Source organism: Homalodisca vitripennis, unplaced genomic scaffold (assembly GCF_021130785.1).
Source record: "Homalodisca vitripennis isolate AUS2020 unplaced genomic scaffold, UT_GWSS_2.1 ScUCBcl_2182;HRSCAF=6688, whole genome shotgun sequence".
NCBI lineage: Eukaryota > Metazoa > Arthropoda > Insecta > Hemiptera > Cicadellidae > Homalodisca > Homalodisca vitripennis.
Window position 1 is genome coordinate 30,330 of NW_025778307.1, and position 27,820 is coordinate 58,149.

The following is a 27,820-nucleotide window of genomic DNA, read 5'->3' on the forward strand; positions in this document are numbered from 1 at the left end:
TCTAAATGCCTTTTGTATGCAGATGATTTCAAACTATATAGAGAAATTTGAGACGATAACGACGTTGCTGATCTGCAATCAACGCTAAATCATCTTAGACTTTGGTAAATAGATAAAAACCTTATTTTTAAAAAGAAAGAAGTGTTTTGCTATGTCATATACCAGGGAAAACATGTTTAACTCTACCAGAATACTCTACCATGGCTCACAATTAAATGTCTTGGCGTAACTCAAAAAACGAGCAACTCTGCTTTTACGCTCGACAGTCACCTAAATGTTCCCATAAATGGATGCCAAAGGATGTTGGATTTTGTCATTAGAAACTAAATGGTTTATCTATTCAATGCATTATATCAATAAACTATAATTGCATTCATGACAAGTAGGGTGGAATATTGTGCAATAATTTGGAGGCCTTCTTTATTAAATTAGCATCGCTTCTATGACACTAATTCAAAACGATATTTTTAAGTTATTTGTATTTTAAAACATTTAAAAGAAAAAACTGTCAACAGCTATCTCAAGATAAATTCTTTATCTACAAACAAGATCCATTATTTTATTCATTCATAACATTCAACATAACTTAGCTTTTTTTAGTTGGAAAGATGTTTCTGTATGTTCCAAGAAGTAATCTTAGAAATTTCTTGGCTTTGTACACCACGTTGTCAGACAGAGTAGTTTTACAAATTTTAATTTTTAAAGGTATTGGATTTTTTTAAAATGTATAACAACCCATGAGAGTGCCGATAGCCGAGTGGTCTGACATTAAACTTTGGATCTGAGTTAGAGACAGCACAGATTCAAATCCTGTTTGTGACTGAAGCACTTTTTATCAGTATCATCGACCTTGTACTGTATCGATTGTCCCCTTAATTTTGTTTGATAAGATCCTCGCACAGGCCAGTGACCCATGAGGGGATCGCTTAAAGGGGGATCGGCCTCTCTTTTACATAAAAAATACAATGAATTGGATATATTGAATAATAATTTTAATTCATTCGTAAATAAGCTAACTTAAGGTGTTAACCGATGTTAAAGTTTAATATATTTATATATTATACTATTTGTATGTTTTCTAGTTCTGTAATATAAACAGTTAATTTGTACACAGCTTAATAGTGATTTAGTAATTAAACCTTTTCATGCACTCACACATTATATTGTTAATTTTTATTATCAACTTGTGCTGCCAACATAGCTGTTTTGGTATAATATTCCTGTAGCTATTATATACAAAAACTAACAAATAAACTACTGGTAATGCTTTCATATAAACAATTCCTATTAAGCCTACTAATTTAATGAAATTTCATCATCAATATGTTGAGCAGAATCACTTTTAGGTCCCTATCACTATCAATATATAAGTCTGCTCAAAATTAATTAACTAAATATCCCAGAATCCATTTATGATAAAAATGGTTTAATGCAAAATATACCTACAATAAACAAACTGTGGAAAGTCGTTTAACAGTAGCAATATAACTTAAATATTTAGATCAGACACTTCGGAAACTCTAAAAAACTACTTTTCCCTACCAGTGATTTTTCGAATCAGAACGCCTGGTAAAAGAAAATGTTTTAAAGCAGGCTTATAGGTTATGTTGCACTGCTAGCCAATATACTGTCTTAAAACATTACAAATCACTTGACACTGTTTTTATAAACTTGAAATTCTATTATTGTATTGTATTCTATTATTATTGTCGCATAAAAAAAAGTATACTTCAGTAAGTTTACACTCAAATGTCACAAAGATAACTAAACCGAAGTGCAATATGAAGTGACTTTGGAGATTCTTCGAACACTCAGAACGATTACTCAAACAAACTCACCTACTACAATACTGCCTATTGCATCTACAACGTGAAAGAAAGACCTGTCGTATCACGTGTGTGTGGGGCTTAGCGGGGCCTGTTCGGAGGATGACTCTCTCCAAAGCTCCAGTGTTGCCAACTATGCCGCCGGAAATTATGAAGTGAAAAAATTATACCAATAGGTTTCTCAATAGAGGTTTGCATTTTTAGGATCATTTAAATTAAAGAAACATTGTCTATTACGACTTGTAGTACTAGGCCTAGGTAATAAAAGTAGAGAAAGTGTACAAAATGCATAGAAAGTTGTAAATTTAAAATGCATTATAATTTAGTTATAAGGGAAATAATTGATAATAAATTAAATTAAGCTAAACGGATTAGTCCATGGATAACTAAAGATCTCTTAAGTAAAATTAACACTAAGAAACAAACTTATAAAAAAGATCTTATGACGATGTTTTAAAAAAATAGATATTGTAAATTACTGAAAAATTAAATTTTTAATAAAAACAACTATTTGGCAAATAGACTGTTTTAAAAACAACATTTCTAAACAATGGAAGGTTATAAATTAAATTCGAGGAAGAAGGAGAAACCAATGTGTATATTAGATTACGCTGTATAGTGGGGAGGCGGTTGTTGATGAGAGGTGGATAGCAGAGCTTATCAATTATGATCTTATCTTAAAGTGGAGAAAACAAGATATATTCATATATATATATATCATATTAAACCATATAAAATCAATATTAATTTAATAACAAAAATAGGCCTAGCCTAAGAATGAGGCTTATATTGTAGTATAGTAGACCATGTATTTAATGTGTAGGCCTATAGAAAGCTCTATCAAAATCGGCTTGTACTTTCTTGAGGTATGACCATCCCATATTTTTTCCCAGTATTCCACATGTAAAATCGATGTATCTCCGAAAAAAACAGACGCCGCATATGAATGAGGCATAACATTGTATTATAGTAGACTGTGTCTCAAATGTGTATAGAAAGTTCTATAAAAATGGGCTCGTACGTTTTTGAGGTACAGCCATAGGTACATCCATAGATTTCGTTGTTCAGTATTTCACAGATAAAATCAATGTATCTCCAAAAATAGACACGGCGTATGAATGAAGCTTACATTGTAGTATAGTAGACTGTGTCTCAAATGTGTATAAAAACTTTTGTTAAAATCGTCTAGTAGGCTACGTTTTTGAGGTACAGCTATCCATAGATTCCGTTGTTCAGTATTTGGCTTATAAATTCGATACATTTCGGAAAATAAGCGCAGCCTAAGAATGAAGGTACTAATATAATACTGTATTCTATATATTGAATGTTTTTTATCGAAATCTGCACCTACGTTTTTGAGGTACGGTCATTTATAGATTTGTTTTTTCTTTATTTGGCCTAAAAATTGAATATACTTTGTTCATGAAAACCGGTATTTTTAGTTTTAGAATGCCAGTTAAGTTAATTTTATAGATTATTTTTAGTATTTGTTGAATTTAAATAAACTATTAAAGAGTCGTCATAGCTGCAAATTTAACATGATCAACTGTTATATAATCTGAAGATTTATACACGATGTAAGAAAAAGTTTGCACTGACTATGTATATTAAGATTTTATGTGTAATTCCGAACAAAAAGTGAGAGAAAACTCCACATCGCTTAGCAACTATACACAAATTTTCTATAAGACTTGGTAAAAGCGTCTATGTCAGAAGGTATTAGACTATATCAGAACAGAATGCTTTAGATTTCAAAGTGGAAGCAAGTTAATATTTGTTTTATGAAATATTAAATAAATTTGTTTTCATACAATATTTTACTAGACAAAAAAGTTTTTAAGATAATTTTCTCTTCAAGGAAATCTTATTTGTAAAAATCGGTTAAGAAAATAGAAATTATTAGGTAGGTCTCTCATTAAACATGCAAACCAAATAGCCCATAATTTACCAGTATTTGAGCAGCTGTTATTTAAATCAGCTGTCACCGTAATTAAATTGGAACAACCGAACCTAACTACTTGACCTTTAACGTCTAATAAATTTAAAGATAACCAAAATTAACACATTTTTTTGCGTACATTCCATCTAATACAGGGAAGAAACTTGTTGAGTACATTATTCATTCTAGTATTAGCTAACCTACTTAACTCACTCTTGTAGTAAAATTAAATTGATTTACCTTGTATGGTTTAACTGTCTTACTATGTTTAGATACTAACACAAAATGCTTTTCCTATTCTAACATTTTACAATCGCTTTTAAAATTGCGTGCGTTGTCACGAGTAACAACTAGTTTGTAAGAAACACGATTTCCGCCTTATAACATGGTTAATGTTATTATTTATTTACCGTATGTAAAAAACACACAAACTAATATGTTAAAAAGTCAAATTTTAGAAATATTGACTAAACATATTATTTGATAAGTGATAGTCATTGTAGGATATTCTAATCTCCTCAACCATTTTAGATTTAAGTTGGAAGAAGTTGGAGATAAGTACCTGTGGAATAACTTTAATTTCTCTCTGGCATTCCATGTTATTTTATTGAATAGCTCCAAAGATTACAGGACAATTTGAATTATTCAGACCACTGGAGGAATTCTAATGACTCAGTTATTAGCGTTTCAGGTTGGTGCGTTCATGTTGTAATAAATTATGGGGCACTAAGTAGTTTAGAAACAAAAGTACGTATATTTTAGTTACGTGTTTCAGTGCTCTTGGTCAACAGCTTCAGACGTGGGGCGAAATTGTTTAATAATTATAATGTTAGGCTTTGCACGTGTATAGGCGCTACTTGTAACATATCTCCGACACCAAAATTAATTTTGCTTTGTTACCTTGGCCAAGAATACATCAAACACTGTGTATTTAAAATGTATTTCGTTCTTAGTATATCTAGAACCGTAGTTGCGTTTGCCTTGTCTCTACAGTAAGGAAAGTATATGTCCGTTTCGGGCTTACTTCTGTCAAAAAACAACGAATGTGGGATTTTATATGTTTTTAAATCTGTCGTAAAATTGCGATAGGAACTTTATCTTTGATATCTTCATAACAGTACTAATCAAGCATTGCATACTTAATAATATTATTTACTAAAAGTAAAAAACTTTTCAATTAAATTTAAATTAGTTTCATATTCAAGTAAAACTCAAACAATTATCATAGATAGATTTTGGTAGTAAACACGACTGATACAAAGACAAAACAGTAAAGGTAAAAAGATTCATTGTCAAAGAATACAACACACCACTATTTATAGATAAAATTAAGAAGTACATGAAGTAAAATAACAGACACATATGTACATTTTATGCTACATTTCTAATAAAAGATAAAATAAAAAGAATGCTTCGATGGTAAATAATTGTGAACGAATTAATATGGCACAGGATGACAACATTCAGTAAATTATTGTTTTTATAAAGAACAAAAAACAGCAGTATTGGGTATATTCATGTATAAAAAGACTATCTACTATTGTTATAATCTAAAATCACTATCATAAGTTGGAATAGTCATAACTGGTTCTAAAGAGTCTCCATTCCAGATGATTCCCGTTCGCGTAGATGACAGATCATGCGAAAACAATTAGTTGTTTCCTTGATCTACCTCTCAGATCACCCTTAGAAATCCTTTGAACATCCTTTTCCACCTACTTTCTCCAGGGCACACGTAAGCCATAAATTAGAAATACATACTAATTGTAATATTAAAATGTAATGGATGATGTGTTCACCAGCATTTCACAACCATATGTAAAGATACGTAGTTGAATATTCCTGAGGGTAAGCATAATGTTACAATGTTTACATTTAAATATGCGAAAACTATCGAAAGTTAAAGTGTATGGCTATAGTAGGCCTATATTTAAAATTATTGCTACAAATTACCAAAAGGTAATAACTTTAAGCAAGTACCGGTTATTGCTAAAACATTTAAAAACACACTTGGTATGAGATTTATTAGTTTTGTAGTTTTCCAACATATACATTTCTTCTGTAATCCATGTTACATCATCTGATTCAAAACTCGTTCCACCCTCCGAAAAGTTCAGTATATTGACTTTGCTAGTTACATAAAGAATCCTATCCAACAAGTATTCCTCGAATTGATACTTCGACGTGCTTTCATTTAAATCGGTAACTGGAAATGGCTCTACTTTTAAAGTGCGACAATCAAACTTTGCATGCATTCTCCCTTCTTCATAAATCACTATGTTTCTTCCAAACGCTAGAATGTCAGAAGAAGTAGTTGATACCTTTACAATTAATTCCGACGTCATATAATTGTATAAGTGAACAGGACCACATGTATCAGCAACAGCAACGAATTGGTCCAATAAAATACATTTAACATCTTGGTAAGGGAAGTCATGACGCACTTGGAAAGGGAGAAGAAACTTTAATATATTCAGGCTGTAGACACGGAATACGTTGGCAACTACGTTTTCCGCTTCATAGCTCTGGACTAAGACAAAATCTTTGGAATCATTCTCGGATTTGATAATGTTGTAAATACTTTTCAACATCTGGAACAAGTTCGTCATACACGGGAAACTTCACTCGATTTAATTCTGTACCAACATTGAGATCCCATATGTGAAGATCACTGTTGTTTGTTGTAACGTAAACAAAATATGTTCCTGTAAAATAATAAGATTTAATACATTCGTGCACATTATCGTTAGTCAAAATCTTGTCTTTGTCACCAGATAGATACGTCTCAGTCCCACCAACAAAGAAAAAATACCTCATGGGCCACTCGCAGTCACAGGATGCCTCACAGTTGTAAACTTCCACGTGATGTATCTTCACAATCACTAAACATTTTTCGTTGACCATTATAATATCACCTCCATTGAACGAGATACTAAATGGGTGTCCTAATCTTACTGGAACGCTTTTGACGTTCCAGAGTGAAACATTCACTTTGTGACTGGAATCTTCTTGTGTGTTAATGACCAAGTCATTACAAACGAAATTATACATATCATTAAGATATAAATCCTTGACCAGTATGTCATCTTTGATACAGTTACACTGCCTCCAGTTTTTCCGCAGGTGAATCTCACGCATGTAACACATCCGCCAGCGACAGGCAGGACTCAGCGTGACGTCCTCCGACTCCAGAGACTCAAACCTCGGCTCCACTCTACACTCCGCAGTCTCCAGGTACTGTGCCGTGTCCTCGTTGCAGTGTGGCCTCCACAGACTGTCATGGTTGAAGGCATCCCTCCAGCCCACACTAACGGCAGAACACACTGCCAGCTCGTAGGGTGTCAGGTGCTCTGCGATTTTATCCAGTACTAACAATGGGAGTGAGTCCATTGCGGTTTCTCCTGAAAATCATAAATTCTCTATGTACTTAATGCAATAGTACATTGCGTGTCGAATTTGGAAGATCCATTTTCAAGAGGACTATTTTTGTTATTAGAAGGTATAGTCACAGAGTAATAAGGTATATACCTTATTACTCTGTGGTATAGTCCTTCTTTAAATATCGCCGTGGGACAGAAATTATTTAGTAGACAAACGTTATAGTATAGATGTGTTGGTTGATAGGGAAATGTATGTGTGGGTGTAGGAAATTGTACAATGGATGGTATTTGTTTAAAATCAAATCATATTATTTATTTTTCTCAAGAAACATATTGTACATAGCAATATTATGAAAAACATTATGCATATCAAGTCAACAATTATCACTTTGCAAAATATACTTTTTTCCCAGGCTGACCTATATACTAACTTAACTTTTAAACTTATGATAACATTTTTACTAAAAATATAATACAACTTTGAGAAAAATATAGGGCCCCTAAGATTATAAACAATCTGATTAGGGGTTCCTTCATTAAAATTAAACCAGAAATAAACTTAAAGTTTTCAGAGCTCAGATCGAAACAGTTAATTTGAAATAGAAGTAGAAATTAAAAATCATCTAACATCACAATCAATACGTGTGGTTACTGCCTATTGTTTTTAAATTTCAGATAATAACAAAATTACTAGACTATTAATAAACAAAACAAAATCAGATAATACTACTTTTAGTCAAAAACTAATCAACCAACTTTAAACGCAGTTTTGAAATATAAATTGAACAATAATTAAATATACCTAACTTGCTATTTGTAAAAATGCCTCCGTGTTGTGCTGAATCATTAACCATTTCCCTCAATAACCTCAAAAACTTTATACAACTTGTCTCACTTTTTATGTTGCTTGGCAATTTATTAAATAGTCTAGGTGCTATAAAATTGAACGTTTTAGTATAAAATGTTGAATTAGGTTTCGGAACTTGACATTGATTTGAATTTCTTAATCTTAATGTGTAAATATTCTCCTGAACTAAGAGTCTGCCACCAATAAAAAACATTTTTATTACTTTATATAGAAATAGAGATCTTAGTGATAAAATATTTAGCTGTTGAAAACATGGAAAAGACGAATACAATTTAGCCTTCTTTAAAATCAATCTCACAAATAATTTTTGCAATGTAACAAGTGGTTTTAAGCTCGTAAAATAAGTTCTTCCCCAGCACATTATCCCATACTATAACCTGCTATTAATCAAAGCGAAATATAATGATCTTAAAACAGCTAATGGACAAATATCTTTAAAAAAATAAAACAATCGCACACTGGTAATTACTTTGTTTTTCAACCTCTCTATATGAGTTTTCCAGTTTAATTCACAATCCAAAATGATTCCCAAGTATTTCGTTTTTGAAATTTGGTTAATTTTTGAACACTGAGTGCGGGGTTTTTTTAGTTTTGCAAACAATCAATACATTTGAAAAAAAACAAATATTTAACGTTCTTTCGTAATGAAAAATCAACATACATGGATTTTTCTATATTTAATACTAACTTATTGTTTAAAAACCACCAATTTTATGAATTTAAATCCTCATTCATATTATAATTAATTAAGTCCCACGACCCCCCAACATAGCAAAGAGCAGTGTCGTCAGCAAATGCTGTTACTTTACCCTTAAACGTGCCATTGCATGTCATTAATAAATATTATAAACAGGACCGCTCCAAGAACTGATCCCTGTGGGAGTCCACAGCATATTTATCCCATTTGACTTATCTTACAATTTACTTTAACACACTGCTGCCTCTTATTCAGGTAACTTTTAAACAAATTCTGAGCTACACTTCTAAAACCACAATTATATAATTTATTTAGTAGTAAATCATGATCTACCGTATCGAAAGGTTTTTCAATATCCAAAAAATTCCCCTCACATTATCTTCCTATATTTATACCTTCATTCATTGATTCCATTAAATTATAGAAAGCGAACTCTGTACTCAAACCCAACCTAAATCCAAACTGAATTTCAGAAAAGAATTTTTGTTTTGTTTAAGAAAGTTGATATTTTTTCTTTCATGACCTTCTCATATATCTTTGTAAATGTTGAAATTAATGAGATAGGCCTAATATTGGAACAATTGCTTGCTGAGCTACTCTTATGTATTGGCATTATTTTTTAATTTTTCTGGAAAAACTGTTTTGAAATAATGAAAACATAAAACGCTCTATAGATTAGGCAGGAACACTATCACTCGTCGATACGTCTTATCTGAGCGCTGACTCATCACTGTGCAAATAAACGCTGAAAATATCAAAGAAGAAAACAATTGAAGTGTTTTAAGGAATAACCGACTATTTCAACACATTTTGCTATCTTCTTCGAGACTTCTTTAAATGGAAAACTTCAACGTAATTCAATATTCTACGTGGTTCAGATGAAAAAAATGTTAGTAATTGTAAAAAAATTTATAATAGAACAATTATTATTGATATAGAATCTAAAAACATTACAAAATATTTTCTGCCCGAATGCTCTATAGATATAGATTTAGAAACTCAACTTATGGCTATAGAATCCATATTTTTTACGATTGTGTGATAATTTAAATGCTAAACATAAACTAATATTCACTAGATTATTAAGCCCAGAGAAAACTAAGTACATCAATTTTAGTTTAAAAACAGATCAGCAAATTTTTAGTAATTCAATTTTGTATCGATGTGTCAATTGTTTGTGTAGTAACATTCAGTGCCAACAGAACTGTGCTGTAGTATCCCAGTGCGAAAATGTAAAATATTTAGGAGTCATGCTAGATAGAGAAATCAACTGAAGACACATATTGAAATTTTAAAACGCAAACTAAACAATATTTTAAGATTTTTTTAGTTTTTACAATACATTTGCACTGAAGAAGTGTTAAGAATGCTGTACTTCTCTTTGGTCAATAGTAGGCTTGACTATGGAATATTTTGTTGGGGTGGAGCCTATGAAACAAATCTAAAGCCACTTCTAACTCAACAAAAGAAATTCATAAGGTTGATTAAACGAAAACGAAGAATGGAGAAATCTTTTCCTCTTTTTGTTGATTTAAATATTCTTTCCCCTTAAATATATGTTTGTTTATAAAGTTTTTAAAAATACTTTATGTCATAAGTGGCAATTTACCAGAATTAAAAAATAGTTACAAAAAACAAATTAAGAAAGCAAGAACCAATACCAGTTCCAAAGCCTAACTTACCATTTTTTTCAAATAGTTATTGTTTTTTTGGGACCTAAAATGTTTAGTATAATTTCTCTTCAATTATTAGTTGTGAGAATATAAAGTTATTTTCAAAAACATTAAAGAAGTGGTTATTGGGTTTTGATAAATTAGATTTTCTTCTCTCTGCATAGATTCCTAGTTAATTAAAGAAAGTAACAGTACATTTTAGTTTGAATTTATTTAAGTGGATTTTCATTTGCTTTGTAACTGCAGGAGCACACTTTTAATCAATTTTTTTAGGAGCTTATAAAAAAATCAAAGTTTTATTGAAATTTTCTTTGAGCTAAAAAATGTTTTTGTAATAAAAGGAACCTCTCCACAGGCACTTGCCTCTAGAGGCCCTAGTTATTTTTGAAAATATTTTTTAATTTACGAGTGTTTTTGTTTTAATTTTATTTACAAGAATGTTACATTTTTATTTAAGTTTGCTCATTAGGTTTGTACATTGTGTACACATTTGGTTGTTTAGGTTACTTTATTGATGTATTACATTGTGTATACCATTGTATATAATGTGTTATTGTAATATTTTCAAAAATAAATCATATTCTATTCTATTCTATATATATGTATACTGTTTTTATAATCCTAGTATGGTTTTTTATTAAACATTAAATACTGTACAAATATGTCAAAAATATGTCTGCATGTTTATTTGGAGTAGTTTTATTTTGTGTAGTGTATAGTTAAAATTATGGTTTAAATCAATTATTCTTAAATTACTTATTTTGGAAAAAATTATAAACAACAATCATTCTGATTTTATAAATTATAGTAGATAAATTAATTATTTTTTATTCTAATCAGTCTTGGAAATCCTATAATCTGTGAAAAACCTTTGCTTTAAACCAACTTAAAAAAACTGAGTATTTATCCATTATAAAACGTGTTACTCTGTCAGTGGCATAGCAACCTTGGGTTGCTTATATAAATATAAGATATAGATAGATAGTTTATATAGATAAATTACTAATCATCTTAGCATACAATTACAAATAAAAAAAACAATTTCGTTTGATTCGGAAATTGCACTGGATAGCTAACAAACAGGAAGTATGGTCATTATGTAATCCCAGACCTGTTGTAAGTGATGTTATGTGTATGCATGTGAATACAACTACCTGGGTGGGATTTTCTCTAATCAATAGTTAATACAATTTGATCTATAATAATAAAGTAGTAAGTATCTATAGTTATACATACCGTACTTGAAGATGTCAACTCCGTACCTATAGCCTACAGTTCTAGAAAACAGACAACTGCCACCAACGAGAAAGAACATTCAGTTATTACATTTCAGTAAGTTTACACTCGAACGTCGGAAAGATAACCCAAGATAAGACAAACGAAGTGCAATCTGAAGTGAGTGTGGAAATTCTTTAAACACTAGAACGTAGAACTCAAGACAAAACTCCACCCACTACAAAACTGTTTAATGCATTAACAAACGGGACCAAATGACTATGTAGCCGACAGCCGTAGTCTGAAGGAAAGATGACTCACTCCAAAGCGTCAGAAGTTGCCAACTATGCCGCCGGAAATTATGAGGTTGGAAAAATAAATCCTTGTAACATGCACGTTACATATTATTGAGTCAATTTCATATACGTATCTAAGACTATGACAATGCCATTAAGACACCTGCCTCGTATCATATACGTATCAGAAGTTTCGTATTACATCCCACAATGCAACGGCCTATTGCGCATGCGTATCATGGCAATTTTGAGTTTGGTAATGTCACTGTCACTTTGCGCCGTCGTAAAGTTTCTGTTTGCATTCACTTCCTTAACCGATATTTCCGCGTTTATTTTATTTGTTGTGTTCTAGTTGGTTCAAGACTCAAAAAGCTAACTTTCATCGAAGATTTATTAGGAATTAGATAAGTTCAAATATCAGTAATTTTTTCTAGTAAACTACTATTGTTATAGTTCACCCATCTAATATTAATCACTATTTGTTTACCTATTATTACTAGACTTTTTCTAGAGTTTAAAGCTTTATAAATCGAATTTCACAGTAATTTTAAACACACCCCTTTGATATTATAATATTATATATATACAGGGTGTACATAAAGTCCTGCACTGGTATAATATTTTCTAAACGATAACAGATAAATGAACAAGATTTGGTACATCAATACTACACCTAAAAATCTACTTTTTGAAGGAATTATCAGTTTTCTGTAATATCATGGGGACGTCCCGCAAGGAGTCGGAAGGAAATCTTAAATAGGAGCATAGGTCAATATGCACATCATTTTAAAGGGCTTATCTAGCAGAGTTTAATGCCGCAAACCGCACTCAAAAAGATTGATCCAGTACAAAATGGCGGTTGTTCAAAGGTTTTACTTGGTTACATTTCATTAGTAGCCATAACCCCGGTAAAGCAAAACTGCAACCAAACGAATACTGCAAATAAATACTACATTATGATTGTCAGTTGTACAGAAGTGAATTATGACGTAGGTTATCCTCAAGGGTTACAAATTTGGTCCTAATATATTGGTAACAGTGTTTAAATAGGCTCTTACGTCAATGCCGTAGTGTGGGGGTGCTCCGTCCTGTTGAAACCAGATATTCTGGTAATGTTCTCCAAACATGTTTCGAAGTGCTGGTGTAATTTCATTTTCTAGCAAACGTTAATATGATATTGCACTTAAAATTTCCTTCAATAAAGAAAGGACCTACCAACTGGGTACCTATCACACCAAGCCAGACATTCACCTTTAGTGAATACTGCGTATGTGCTTCCCGCATCCAGTGAGGATTTTCGCTACTCTAGTACGTAACGGCAATTGTGCCTGTTTACACTTCCATTCAGCATAAATGAACAATCGTCTGAAAACACAATATTGTTTGCATCAATTTCGTTGCAATCTATTTTGGCCATCATAGTTTCACAAAATTCTATACGTCGATCGAAATCAACTTCGTTGAGTTCGTGCACCAAATGAACTTTATAAGGCTTAAAATTAGACCCTTTCAGAATCTTTTTAACAGACGTAACAGAGATGTCATGAGTTTGTGTTGCTGAGCGTAGGGACTCTTGCGTATTCTCAATAAATGAGTGCAATACATCTAAAGAGTTGCCTTCAGTTGTCGCAGTAGCGGGCCTTCCTGTCCTATGACGATCGGAAACACTTCCTGTTTCCATAAAGCGTTGAACAGTTCTCCCTACAGTTGTCTAGAAATTGGCTGCCTCTCGTGAAAGTAGTCATGAAATAAATGGCATGCTTCCTCGTGTGATCGTCCGTTGTTTCCCCAACCAACCATCATAAGAAGTGTTATACGTTCACGTTCGTCAAGCAACATAGTGTAGTTGAAGAACTACAAGCAATACGACAAACTCTTTTGTACTAAAGTGCACTGATAGAAAGGTTGGACATCACTACTAAAACAAGAAAACTAGAATAGCCTACTATGAATAGACTGGCTAATTGGATAGTCCAAACTGCGACCCAAAGATAAGAGCTTTTTAATTGTTACTGTTATCAGGTTTTCCCCGTTATCAATATATTAGGACCATATTTGTACCCCTTGAGGATAACCTACGTCATAATTCACTTCTGTACAACTGACAATCATAATGTAGTATTTATCTGCAGTATTCGTTTTGTTGCAGTTTTGCTTTACCGGGGTTATGGCTTACTAATGAAAATGTAACCAAGTAAAACCTTTGAACAGCCGCCATTTTGTACTGGATCAATCTTTTTGAGTGCGGTTTGCGGCATTTAAACTCTGCTAGATAAGCCCTTTAAAATGATGTGCATATTGACCTATGCTCCTATTTAAGATTTCCTTCCGACTCCTTGCGGGACGTCCCCATGATATTACAGAAAACTGATAGTTCCTTCAAAAAGTAGATTTTTAGGTGTACTATTGATGTACCAAATCTTGTTCATTTATCTGTTATCGTTTAGAAAATATTATACCAGTGCAGGACTTTATGTACACCCTGTATATATATATATATATATATATATATATATATATATATATATATATATATATATATGCTTCTGTTTCTCGAAATATGGCTTAAAATAATTAACTAAAACTTTATCAAGTGACTAACCTATAATATATCTTGGCTATTTTGCAAATAATCCGCGAAATTAGAATAAGACTGTTTCTACAAGAATGTGATACGACGTGTGCATTGTCTGTTCATAATAACGTGTATTATTATAATTCAAAAATTAACCTGTCTTGGCAAATAATCTGCAATAAACTTAAATCATGTTTTTACAAACTCATATAACTTAAGTAACATAATATATGTTATTGCCTTTGTATATTATTAGCTATCAAGTAGTTTACGTTACACACCATAAAATTGCCCTACAAAAAACCCATTAAAGTTTTTCAATCTTGTTTATAAATACAAACAACTTCATAAGTAAGAAATATAATTGTCCTACACCGTGGACTAATGGTTATAGTCTCGGCACTCTAACCGACAGATCACGGGTTTCAAATCCCGGGGAGGTTCAATCATGTACTTTGTACTTTAATAAAAAACTAGTGCACTTCGAAGCTGACGCTGAGGCTTAAATGAGATCAAAAAAAGAAATATAATTGTTTTTGTTAGATGTCAGCTGCTGTACATAGAAATAGATTCTTACAGAGAAAAAGACAAAACTAATTACAATAAATCAATACTTTACGTAATACTTTTCCATAAAGTATTTTTATATAAATTTAAACTTAAAAAATATAGAAGTCGGCTTTGGTGATAAAATACTTATTATTACCAACCATGCCAGACCTTTGGTGACAAATATTTGCTAGCGTCATCTGATTTTTTAAATAATTTTACAGTTCCATTGGTCTAGAGCTCTTATTGATAATATAACCAAGGCCGCTGAAGGAAAGGTCATCACCAAATGGCTTGTACAAGGCAAACTGAGGCACTCGAGATAAGAAGCGTTAACATACCTCATATTTTAATAGTATTTTGGCAAATTATATATCATATTATTAACATCATGTATAATTTTCATTTACTATTTCCACTTTTTCTGAACAAATCCAGACTTTAGTAAAATCGACAGCGGAATAATTTTTAAGATAGAAAAACATGGTAAGCAGTATTTTTTAGAAGAGGATACAAATCTGATTGTGGAGAAAGGGTAATAAATATCAAACATAAGGTATAATATCCCTTCTCTTTATCTTGCTAGCTGGCACAACAGCAGTTATTTTTTGTGGCAGATTTTTTTTCAAAGAGTATCAAGCCTTACAAAGTTACAATTATTTACTAGCTTGGTTGTTATTTTATCTGTTTTCATATGTATTTTGCTCGTTTTCAAGTATACAGACACATACAAAACAATGTTCAGTAATAAAAATTGGTGGAATTAAATATTAAAATTGAATTTCTCCTTTTGATCACTTACTATTTATTTTATAATTTAGCTAACAATAATAATACAGTAGTTCTCTTTATATAATCAGTTAAAAAATTCAATGATAAACAATCCACATATGAGAAATTGGTAAAATTTCGTATCTTTGCAGAAATCTCAAAACCCACTAAACAGATAACTACAAATTTTCGTACGATAATCCGGAATCATATTGCAGTTTTATAGGATACTATATCCAACATAACACTTTAAAGATTAAGGAGTATGGGAGAGTGTTGTATAAATTTCTTTTGATAATTCGTTCGGTAAAACATACACATTTCCGATTCAAAATAACAAAAGAAATATTTTTATAACTCCAATAATACAGAAACTTCTATAAAATCTTTTGGCTGCTTCATTAATTTTAGTATCATAACATCTAAGTATAATCTGTTTACTAATTCATGTATTTACTTTACATATGCGATATGTTCTGACTGATAAATTTGAATTATGCAATTATATATAATGCTTCTTCCATTAGCCATAAGGAACCAAGGATTGACCTTATAAGATCAGCTAATATGGAGTATAATTAATCGTGTACACTTTCAACATTCTTTCATGGATTTCACTACTTTGTACACTCTTTGCAACTAAAAATATCACCTCTGGATGTTGTTCTTCTGTGACGCAATACTTCAGAGGAGTTGTGAATATTGATTAGATTTGATGTTATCTTGACCAAATACTCTCAATCAGCTTATACGCATAAAAGTAGTCAGATGCTAATTTAACTAAACTTATTTTATTTGATTAAACCAAATGTGTCTGAGATTGTGAGAAAAACTACTAATTGAATGAACGTACCTATCATGATAGCCTCTTAATATGCTTGAACGTTTGGTTACAGAAAGGAGAGGACCAATAGCAGCATCTACAAGGAAAGCATTAATTCAATTACGTGGAAAGTGGAATACATGTTTTAATCTAGTTATTTATTGTAAAACCAGAAGTTAAATTATGTTTAAAACGATTTTTTATATTCGTGGTTGTTTTTTTAATGTGTTAATTTTTTTGTTATCATACATATTTTAAAATATGAAATTAAAAATGTCATAATAAATATTAAAATGACTTGTTTGTTTTTTAAATGTAATTTTTTCATGACTTTGTATCAGATAGTTTATGATTGTTGTATTTTTAAAAGTTAATTTCATTAAGTGTAGTTTGTTGTTAACTTTTTCGTTTCGAATTATATTATTAATGAAAAACAAAATTAGTAGTTTGACATAAGACCAACTTTCCGATGTTTTCACACTTGTAGAGAAATGTTCTACAGTTTTATTTTAATTTTTCAGTTTTCTTTAGTTCGCAATAAGTTAGGTTAGTTTAAAAGGTCTATATTGTAATGTTATTGATTTATGTAAGTGTACAACTTTTAATGTATATAGTTTATATCTTCACGTGGTTATTTAAAATATCTATATTTGTTTATAGAACGTATATGTTTAACTGTGTTTTTTTGTACAAAATAAACTTTAACAACATGTTTTTGTTGTTTTTTTTAATTTCTACCAATTTTGTCCCTTGTTGTGTGTGTGGATCAACTGTATTATTTGTATTCAAAAATTCTTCTTTAGGTTCAATTAATTAAAACTTTTCCTTCGATAAAAATATTGTGTAATCTTATTCCTAACTAAGAAATGAACGATATTTTGTAATAAACACAGTTTAGTTTAGTTCTAGGATAGCCAAAAACAGTATTATACAAGTAAAGTATTATACAAGTATTATACATAAAACAACTTTTAATTTGTTCTGTGTTCATTCTTGCTTTTCACATAAAATTCTATTATAATGTACATTTCAGAGACTAATAATGGTAAATAAATGCACCAGAAACGTGCTACTTACGTATTTGTTCATATATCGTAACCAATGTTTCTTTGAAATATATAAGTTATGTTATTTTGAAACGTATTGTACAAGTTACTTTGAACCGTATCAGATAAGTTACTTTGAAATGTAACATATACATATATTAGTTACGAAACATGAGAGGACATTCTCGTCAGTTAGATACTTGCATGAAACTAAGCAGATACGTTTAAAAATGTATCTGGAACATTAACTGTTGCAATGAAATATTTTTGATACGTATTAGATACTAATGGGTGCTATGTGGGGTGGTGATCTGGAGTAAGAAAAATCTTCCTTTTTTGCTCCTCCAGGGCACATGATATACCTATGTACTAAATCTACAGTATCTATTATACCTTTAATCTATAGGTTATGCTGGGAATTGATCAATGAGTCAGTCACAGCATCACACATAAAAATTTTAAAAAGAAACGTAAAGTAAAGCAAAGCAAATCAGAGAAAAGTATAGCGGAGCAGAGCACAGTAAAACAATGTATAATAGTAAAATAAAGGAAATCAGACAAAGATAAAGTAAGGTATGTCTTATTTTACCATTCGAAATGGTCAACATAATCCACTGGAAAATTTTGTTCGATATGTTGTGAGTTAATTTAGTAGTTGGAGAATATAACAATGAAATTTATTTGAATTTACTAAAACGCCTTGTCATTATTGTGTGGTGTTCCCATATGGGAAATTATGTAAAACTTCAGGTTAAATAAACATTCCTAGTCCTAAAACCTCATGTTATTAGGTCATTTGAATATGTGTATTATTCATGGCACATACAATGTTGAAAACTTCATGCCTTTTGGTAAAATTTGTATAGTATATCCTCATCTACTGTAAGTGTACAGCAGTGGTCTAAAAGAATTGTCTGTTACGTACTTAAAATGTTTTCGTAATAAATCAACACGACGTAGGATACATAGTGTTTTTTATAATAAACAGTATTATAATATAGATGTTTCAATAAAAAAAAAACTAATTCATCCAATCCATCCACATATGCATTTAATCATTTTAAAGGGATCTTCTACCTTATAAGGGTTGACTTTAATAGCTAAATACTTTATTTCCTGTCGTTAAACAATTAAGCAATACCTGCAAAATATCGCAAAGTTCTCAAGAGCAATATCTGCAAAATATCACAACGTTCTTAAGAGCAATATCTGCAAATACATCCATTTGTGTAACATTAAAAACGTTAATATATATATATATATATATACTGAGTACACAAAGTATCGTATCATTCAGTATTGCTAACATGTTTTTTATTAGTACATAATTTTAAACACAATGATTCAAACTATGCGAAATAAATAAAGACTAATTATAGCATGTAACAACGAATTCAACACTATTTTTTTAATCTATGTATTTCGGACTAAAATGGACATTTAATGTACATTGAAGTAAAACTCTAACAATTGTAATATATATATATATATATATATATATATATATATATATATATATATATATATATATATATATATATATTACACCTAAATTAACCTAATAAATATATATTAGGTACTAAACAAGACTGACACAGAGACAAAACAGTAAAATATAAAGATTTATTTTCAAACAATACAAAACACCACTATTTATAGATATAAATAAGAAGTACATGAAGTAAAATAACAGACACATACGTACATTTTATGTTTATATTTCTAATAAAATATAAAGTAAAAACAATGCTTGGATGATAAATTGTGAACGAATTAATATGGCACGGGATAAAAAAAATTCATTAAATTATTTTTTGATAAAGAACAAATATCAGTAGTATTGGGTATATTCATGTATAAAAGAATATCCACTGTTATAATCTAAAATCACTATCATGTATAAAAAGTATATCGTTGGAATAGTAGGAGCTGGTTCTAGAGTCTCCATTCCAGATGATAAATAAAAAACAATTACTGTAGATAGAACAAAGATTAAACATGATAATACAGAGACAAAACGGTTAAAATAATAAAAATTATTTTAAAAGAAATCATAGAACATTACACACAAATATTTATTTACATGACTAAGAATAAAATTAACTAAAATAATAGACACATGTGTACATTTTATGTTACATTTATAATTAATATAAAGTAAAAACAATGCTTGGAAGATAAATTGTGAACAAATTAATATGGCGCGAGATGACAAAATACGGTAAATTAATTTTTATAAAGAACAATAAACTACAGTATAGAGTATATTCATGTAAAAAAGAATATCCACTGTTATAATCTAAAATTACTATTATAAGTTGGAATGCTCAGAACTGGTTCTAAAAGAGTCTCTATTCCAGATGATTCCCATTCCCGTAAGATGAGGGATCATGCGAACAAAATTAGTTCTTTCCTGGATCTACCTCTCAGATCACCCCTGGAGATGCATTGAACATCCCTTTTCCTCCTACTTTCTCTAAGTCACACATGAGCCATAAATTAGAAATACAGACTAATTGTAGTATTAAAATGTAATGGATGATGTATTGACCAGTGTTTTACCATCATATGTAAAGATACGTAGTTGAGTATTCCTGAAAGTGAGCATACTGTTGCAATGTTTACATTTAAATATGCAAAAACAATAGAAAATGAAAGTGAATGGCTATAATGTATTTAAAATTATCGCCACAAATTACCAAAAGGTTATAAGTTTAAGCAAATACTGGTTATGGCATGGACATTTAAAAAGTAACTTGGTATGAGATTTATTAACTTTGTAGCTTTCAAACGAAAACATTTCTCTTGTAAACGATACATCATCGTCTGATACAAAAGTCTTTACATCGTCCGAAAACTGCAGTATATTGCCTGTAATTTTGTAGAATAACCCTTTCCATTACGTAATCCTCCAATTGATAATCCGACATGCTTTTACCTAAGTCGATAATTGAATATGGTGCTACCTGTAAAGTACGACAATCGAACTTTGCATGCACTATCTCTTCTTCACAATTCACTATGTTTCTTCCAAACGCTAGAATGCCAGAACAAGAGGTTGACACTTTCACAATCAATTCAGACTTCATATAATTGTATATGTGAACAGAACCCCGTATTTCAGCAACAGTAACAAACTGGTCCAATAAAATACATCTAACACGTTGGTAAGGGAAGTCATGACGCACTTGGAAAGGGAGGAACTGTAATCTATTCAGGCTGTAGACACGGAATACGTTGGCAACTACGTTTTTCGCTTCATAGCTCTGAACTAGGACAAAATCTTTTGAATCATTCTCGGATTTGATAATGTTGTAAATACTTTCAACAGCTGGAACAAGTTCGTCTCGGAACTTCACTCGATTTAATTCTGTACCAACATTGAGATCCCATATGTGAAGATCACTGTTGTTTGTTGTAACATAAACAAAAAATGTTCCTGTCAAATAATAAGATTTTATACATTCGTGTACATTATCGTTAGTCAAAATCTTGTCTTTGTCACCAGATAGATACGTCTCAGTCCCACCAACAAAGAAAAAATACCTCATGGGCCACTCGCAGTCACAGGATGCCTCACAGTTGTAAACTTCCACGTGATGTGTCTTCACAATCACTGAAAACTTTTCATTGACCATTATAACATCATCTCAATGAACAGTATTATAATATAGATGTTTCAATAAAAAAAAAACTAATTCATCCAATCCATCCACATATGCATTTAATCATTTTAAAGGGATCTTCTACCTTATAAGGGTTGACTTTAATAGCTAAATACTTTATTTCCTGTCGTTAAACAATTAAGCAATACCTGCAAAATATCGCAAAGTTCTCAAGAGCAATATCTGCAAAATATCACAACGTTCTTAAGAGCAATATCTGCAAATACATCCATTTGTGTAACATTAAAAACGTTAATATATATATATATATACTGAGTACACAAAGTATCGTATCATTCAGTATTGCTAACATGTTTTTTATTAGTACATAATTTTAAACACAATGATTCAAACTATGCGAAATAAATAAAGACTAATTATAGCATGTAACAACGAATTCAACACTATTTTTTTAATCTATGTATTTCGGACTAAAATGGACATTTAATGTACATTGAAGTAAAACTCTAACAATTGTAATATATATATATATATATATATATATATATATATATAATATATATATATATATATATATATATATATTACACCTAAATTAACCTAATAAATATATATTAGGTACTAAACAAGACTGACACAGAGACAAAACAGTAAAATATAAAGATTTATTTTCAAACAATACAAAACACCACTATTTATAGATATAAATAAGAAGTACATGAAGTAAAATAACAGACACATACGTACATTTTATGTTATATTTCTAATAAAATATAAAGTAAAAACAATGCTTGGATGATAAATTGTGAACGAATTAATATGGCACGGGATAAAAAAAATTCATTAAATTATTTTTTGATAAAGAACAAATATCAGTAGTATTGGGTATATTCATGTATAAAAGAATATCCACTGTTATAATCTAAAATCACTATCATGTATAAAAGTATATCGTTGGAATAGTAGGAGCTGGTTCTAGAGTCTCCATTCCAGATGATAAATAAAAAACAATAATTACTGTAGATAGAACAAAGATTAAACATGATAATACAGAGACAAAACGGTAAAATAATAAAAATTATTTTAAAAGAAATCATAGAACATTACACACAAATATTTATTTACATGACTAAGAATAAAATTAACTAAAATAATAGACACATGTGTACATTTTATGTTACATTTATAATTAATATAAAGTAAAAACAATGCTTGGATGATAAATTGTGAACAAATTAATATGGCGCGAGATGACAAAATACGGTAAATTAATTTTTATAAAGAACAATAAACTACAGTATAGAGTATATTCATGTAAAAAAGAATATCCACTGTTATAATCTAAAATTACTATTATAAGTTGGAATGCTCAGAACTGGTTCTAAAGAGTCTCTATTCCAGATGATTCCCATTCCCGTAAGATGAGGGATCATGCGAACAAAATTAGTTCTTTCCTGGATCTACCTCTCAGATCACCCCTGGAGATGCATTGAACATCCCTTTTCCTCCTACTTTCTCTAAGTCACACATGAGCCATAAATTAGAAATACAGACTAATTGTAGTATTAAAATGTAATGGATGATGTATTGACCAGTGTTTTACCATCATATGTAAAGATACGTAGTTGAGTATTCCTGAAAGTGAGCATACTGTTGCAATGTTTACATTTAAATATGCAAAAACAATAGAAAATGAAAGTGAATGGCTATAATGTATTTAAAATTATCGCCACAAATTACCAAAAGGTTATAAGTTTAAGCAAATACTGGTTATGGCATGGACATTTAAAAAGTAACTTGGTATGAGATTTATTAACTTTGTAGCTTTCAAACGAAAACATTTCTCTTGTAAACGATACATCATCGTCTGATACAAAAGTCTTTACATCGTCCGAAAACTGCAGTATATTGCCTGTAATTTTGTAGAATACCCTTTCCATTACGTAATCCTCCAATTGATAATCCGACATGCTTTTACCTAAGTCGATAATTGAATATGGTGCTACCTGTAAAGTACGACAATCGAACTTTGCATGCACTATCTCTTCTTCACAATTCACTATGTTTCTTCCAAACGCTAGAATGCCAGAACAAGAGGTTGACACTTTCACAATCAATTCAGACTTCATATAATTGTATATGTGAACAGAACCCCGTATTTCAGCAACAGTAACAAACTGGTCCAATAAAATACATCTAACACGTTGGTAAGGGAAGTCATGACGCACTTGGAAAGGGAGGAACTGTAATCTATTCAGGCTGTAGACACGGAATACGTTGGCAACTACGTTTTTCGCTTCATAGCTCTGAACTAGGACAAAATCTTTTGAATCATTCTCGGATTTGATAATGTTGTAAATACTTTCAACAGCTGGAACAAGTTCGTCTCGGAACTTCACTCGATTTAATTCTGTACCAACATTGAGATCCCATATGTGAAGATCACTGTTGTTTGTTGTAACATAAACAAAAAATGTTCCTGTCAAATAATAAGATTTTATACATTCGTGTACATTATCGTTAGTCAAAATCTTGTCTTTGTCACCAGATAGATACGTCTCAGTCCCACCAACAAAGAAAAAATACCTCATGGGCCACTCGCAGTCACAGGATGCCTCACAGTTGTAAACTTCCACGTGATGTGTCTTCACAATCACTGAAAACTTTTCATTGACCATTATAACATCACCTCCATTGAACGAGATACTAAATAGATTTCCTAATCGCACGGGAACGTTTCTGACGTCCCACAGCGAAACATCTACTTTGTTATTTAAATCTTGTTGTGTGTTGATGACCAAGTCTTTACAAACGAAATTATACATATCACTAAGATTAAAATCCTTGACCGGTATGTCATCTTTTATACAATTCCACCGCCTCCAGTTTTTTCGCAGGTGAATCTCACGCATGTAACACATCCGCCAGCGACAGACAGGACTCAGCGTGCTGTCCTGTGACTCCGGAGACTCAAACCTAGGGTCCACTCTACTCTCCGCAGTCTCCAAGTACTCTGCTGTGTCCTCGTTGCAGAGTGGCCTCCACAGACTGTCCTGGTTGAAGGCATCCCTCCAGCCCACACTAACGGCAGAACACGCTACCAGCTCGTCGGGTGTCAGGTCCTGTATGATTTTACCCAGTACTTCCAGTGGGAGTGTGTTCATTGCGGTTTCTCCTGAAAATCATAAATTCTCTATATATTACGGAAACTTTTACGGGTTACGTATAGGTTTCTTTGTACTGTTCAAAGGAAACATAAGAATGTCTGCGAATACAGATTTATATTATAAAGTATTCTCTGAGGACTTTCTGAAAGTCTCTTTGTAAAGTTTAACAACAACAATTATAGACTACTATTTGATATCTTTACTATAGTCATCTGGTGGGGATGACTTATCTTGAGTAAGACATAGTACAGTTCGGCTCTTAATTTTCGTATTTTACTAAATTTTTGGTGCTAAACTCGTTAATTCCCAACGCAAATCTTACACAATTGTATTCGTTATATTTTTTCCTATTCGTTACAAGCAATATTTTTCCAATCTCGCATCTTTTTGTTCCTATTCTTACGATAAACCGATCATTATTTCATGTTCCGTTCTGCGCCTCATCTAAGATCAGGTTCAAAGGGCAAACCGGTTCTCTTATCTGCAACTGATAAGCCCGTACTCCAGCGCTTGCTCTCCGCTTCTTCTGCATCGAGTCCTACTAAATCGATAATAATAATCTTTATTGCGTCAACAATTATTACATTGCATGCATGCGTCAAGTACGTTCATAATAATATACAGTTCCATTGCAGTTATTGCTATTTAATTGTATAACAGAACTGGGGGTTTAATTTTATTCTTGATTTCAATATTTTTCAATAATTTTCATCCCAGCAACTCAACATGAACTCTTCAACGGAGTAAAACGCCTTTGACACCAGAAGGTGTTTTAATCGAGATTTGAATACCTGTAGTTTTAGAATCAATGAGATGTTTTATTCCCTCAGGCAGCTGGTTTATCAGTTTCACACCAACTTAGAAAAATGCACTCGTTCTATGTGGTACAATCCGAAAGTTGTCCCTGCCTCTTGTCTCGTATTGGTGGACGTCACTGCCTTGGATCAACTCGCATTTGAGTCGACAGTATAGAACGACGTCGAGAATATAGAGACAGAGTAAAGTTAACAATCTAAGCTCTCTGAAGGCAACGTTGCACGACTCTCTGAAATTCAATTTGTAAATAATTCTGATAGCTTTCTTTTGAGCTCTAAATACTCTTTCAAATTTGTATTTAGAACAGCTGCCCCACAGTCTCAAACCGTAATACAAATATGGATGAATCAGACCAAATAAGGCAGTTTTTAATACATCAATAGAACAGAATTTTGCAAGGTTACGCAAAACATAAATGCCAGAAGCAACCTTAGAGCAGATGCTGTCAGTGTGAAAGTCCCATGTCAGTCCTCGATCAAGGTACACTCCAAGGAACTTAACGGATTCGGCCTCTTCCAAGAGAACATCGTCTATCATTACCGCGTGACGATACTGTTGTGCCTGTCGATGCCGAAGGCAAAAATTTATTGAGTTTGATTTTGAGCTGTTTGTTTTCAGATTGAGTCTTGAGAAATGTTCGATGCATGAATTTAAATCGATAAATGATTTCACTTCAAGATCAGTTTTATATTTCGATTTAATACAGAGTCGTGTCATCAGCATATTGAATCACCTTTCCATTCTGGATTGATGTATTCAACTTGTTGACATAAATAAGGAAGAGAACTGGCCCTAATACTGATCCCTGAGGGACACCATAGGGCATTTTGACCCTATTAGACAGAGCATTCGCAATCCGTACGCATTGTTCTCTATCTTTAAGATACGACAAGAGCCAATCGTACGGCAAACCCCTAATACCACTAGTCCATAACTGGTGGAGCAGTGTCGCATGATGCACACAGTCAAAGGTTTTGGAGAGGTCGAGAAATATGCTCGTAACACGTTCTCTTCTCTCCAGGCCATCGACAACATTATGAATAAGTTCAGTTACGGCATCGATGGTCGATTTGTCTTTCCTAAACCCGAACTTTTCAGGACAGAGAACTTCGAAGCGGTCATGGAATTTTTCAAGCTGATTGAGGAAAGCTTTTTCAAAAACTTTGCTAAGAACTGGGAGGATAGAAATTGGACGATAGTTGCTTGAGGTGCAAGGATCATCTTTTTTGTAAACTGGAATCACAGTGGATATCTTTAGTACAGACGGAAAGACACCCTGTGCAAACGAGAGATTGATTAATTTTGTGAGTGGTGTCAAAATATGCTTAAAGCACTTTTTGATTAACCACATAGACATGCCATTAATGTCACAAGACCTCTTAGGTTTGAGATCCTGCATGATACGGGCCACCTCCACCTCACTCACAGGCCGAAGGAACATGGACGAGGCCGATCTAGTCAATAACCCCCCGCATGATTCTGATTCTGATTCAAAGAACTGTCTGTTCCAGCAACAGTTGAAAAGAAATCATTAAACGCAATTGCCACTTTTAATGGATCATCAATAATTTTATTATTAATTTTAAGTTCATGGACCAAATTAAGCCGAAAGAAGTGAGAATATTCCGTAGTCGCTGGGTCTGAGGGTTGGTGTGGTCCAACACATCGATGTTGAAGTCACCGGTAATGATGAACTTCAACGATTTTGAATTGAGAAAATTTAGTAAAGTTTCAAACTTTTCAAAAAAGTTTTCGTTGCATCCATTTGGGGATTTGTATAAGCCAATCACTATAATTTTGTCCGCGGAATTTGTATCAATTTTATTTCCCCCCACCTCAAAGTCTAGATCACAGCAGTAATCCATCCTGAAGGGTTGAAATTTCAATCGTGATTTGACAAAAATTGCCACTCCACCGCCTTTAAAATTTGTTCGGTGAAAAATTGTAGCCAATTCATAATTGTCAATTCAGAACATAGAGACAGTCTCAGCCGTGAAGTGTGTTCAGAAACAACAAATATATCGGGATGCAGCTCTTCTGCCATTAGCATTAGCTCATCAACTTTATTGGTGGCAGACTGCGCATTTTGATGCACGACGGAAACTGCACGAGTTAAATTTGGAATTTTGTGAATTTGATTTTGTTTTGCTTGTCGTTTTTTGTCTGGTTTTCTTAACTTATTGTACCCCAATTCTGTTATTTTAATTTTGTTTTTTGACACTTTAGAGGAAAGCAGTTTTTTTGCTCAGTTGTGTCTGTAATGGTGCTTGATGGGCCGACTTGTCGCACCGGTGAGCGGCATTTTACTGCTTCCGCAAAGGATTCATACAAGAGTGTACGGGGATCAGATAGGGCTGGTGGCTGCAAGGTAGTCGACAGTGGTGCAGTTGGAGACTCAAGGGCTTGATCTGACTTCCGCTCATTATTTTGAGGTCCTCTGGCTGTGACGGGTTGTTGGGACGTCACTCGAGAAGCGGTAGAGTCCATTTTCCGCAGGCACTCTATTAATTCCTGGGCCAGCAGATGCTTCGTGTTCCTCTTTAGATGCATCCC

At 32.0% G+C, this 27,820-nt stretch overlaps 2 protein-coding genes across 3 annotated transcripts in view; both read right to left on the reverse strand.

Annotated features, from left to right (window-relative positions):
- The window catches only part of LOC124371879, a 77,811-nt gene that overhangs the window by 20,541 nt on the left and 29,450 nt on the right, over nt 1-27,820 (reverse strand). The window contains exon 2 of one of the 2 annotated variants that reach the window (XM_046830243.1): nt 21,930-24,459. The exons of the other annotated variant lie outside the window; for it this stretch is intronic. Coding sequence (XP_046686199.1) covers nt 23,021-24,448 — 1,428 coding nt within the window. The 5' untranslated portion in view covers nt 24,449-24,459 and the 3' untranslated portion in view covers nt 21,930-23,020. Of the gene's footprint in view, nt 1-21,929; nt 24,460-27,820 lie in introns of those variants that run through there. 2 annotated transcript variants of the gene reach the window in all.
- On the reverse strand, nt 6,316-11,867 carry LOC124371877. The gene is made up of 2 exons (XM_046830242.1): nt 11,620-11,867; nt 6,316-7,166 (listed from the first exon to the last, which is right to left on the reverse strand). The coding sequence occupies exons 1-2, from the start codon at nt 11,696-11,698 to the stop codon at nt 6,316-6,318; spliced, it is 930 nt and encodes a 309-aa protein (XP_046686198.1). The 5' UTR covers nt 11,699-11,867.

Coding starts and splice junctions, on each gene's coding strand:
- LOC124371877 (XM_046830242.1), bottom strand. CDS start 11,698: ATGTTCTTTCTCGTTGGTGGCAGTTGTCTGTTTTCTAGAACTGTAGGC. Junction 7,167..11,619: donor AGTTGACATCTTCAAGTACG/GTATGTATAACT, acceptor TATGATTTTCAG/GAGAAACCGCAATGGACTCA.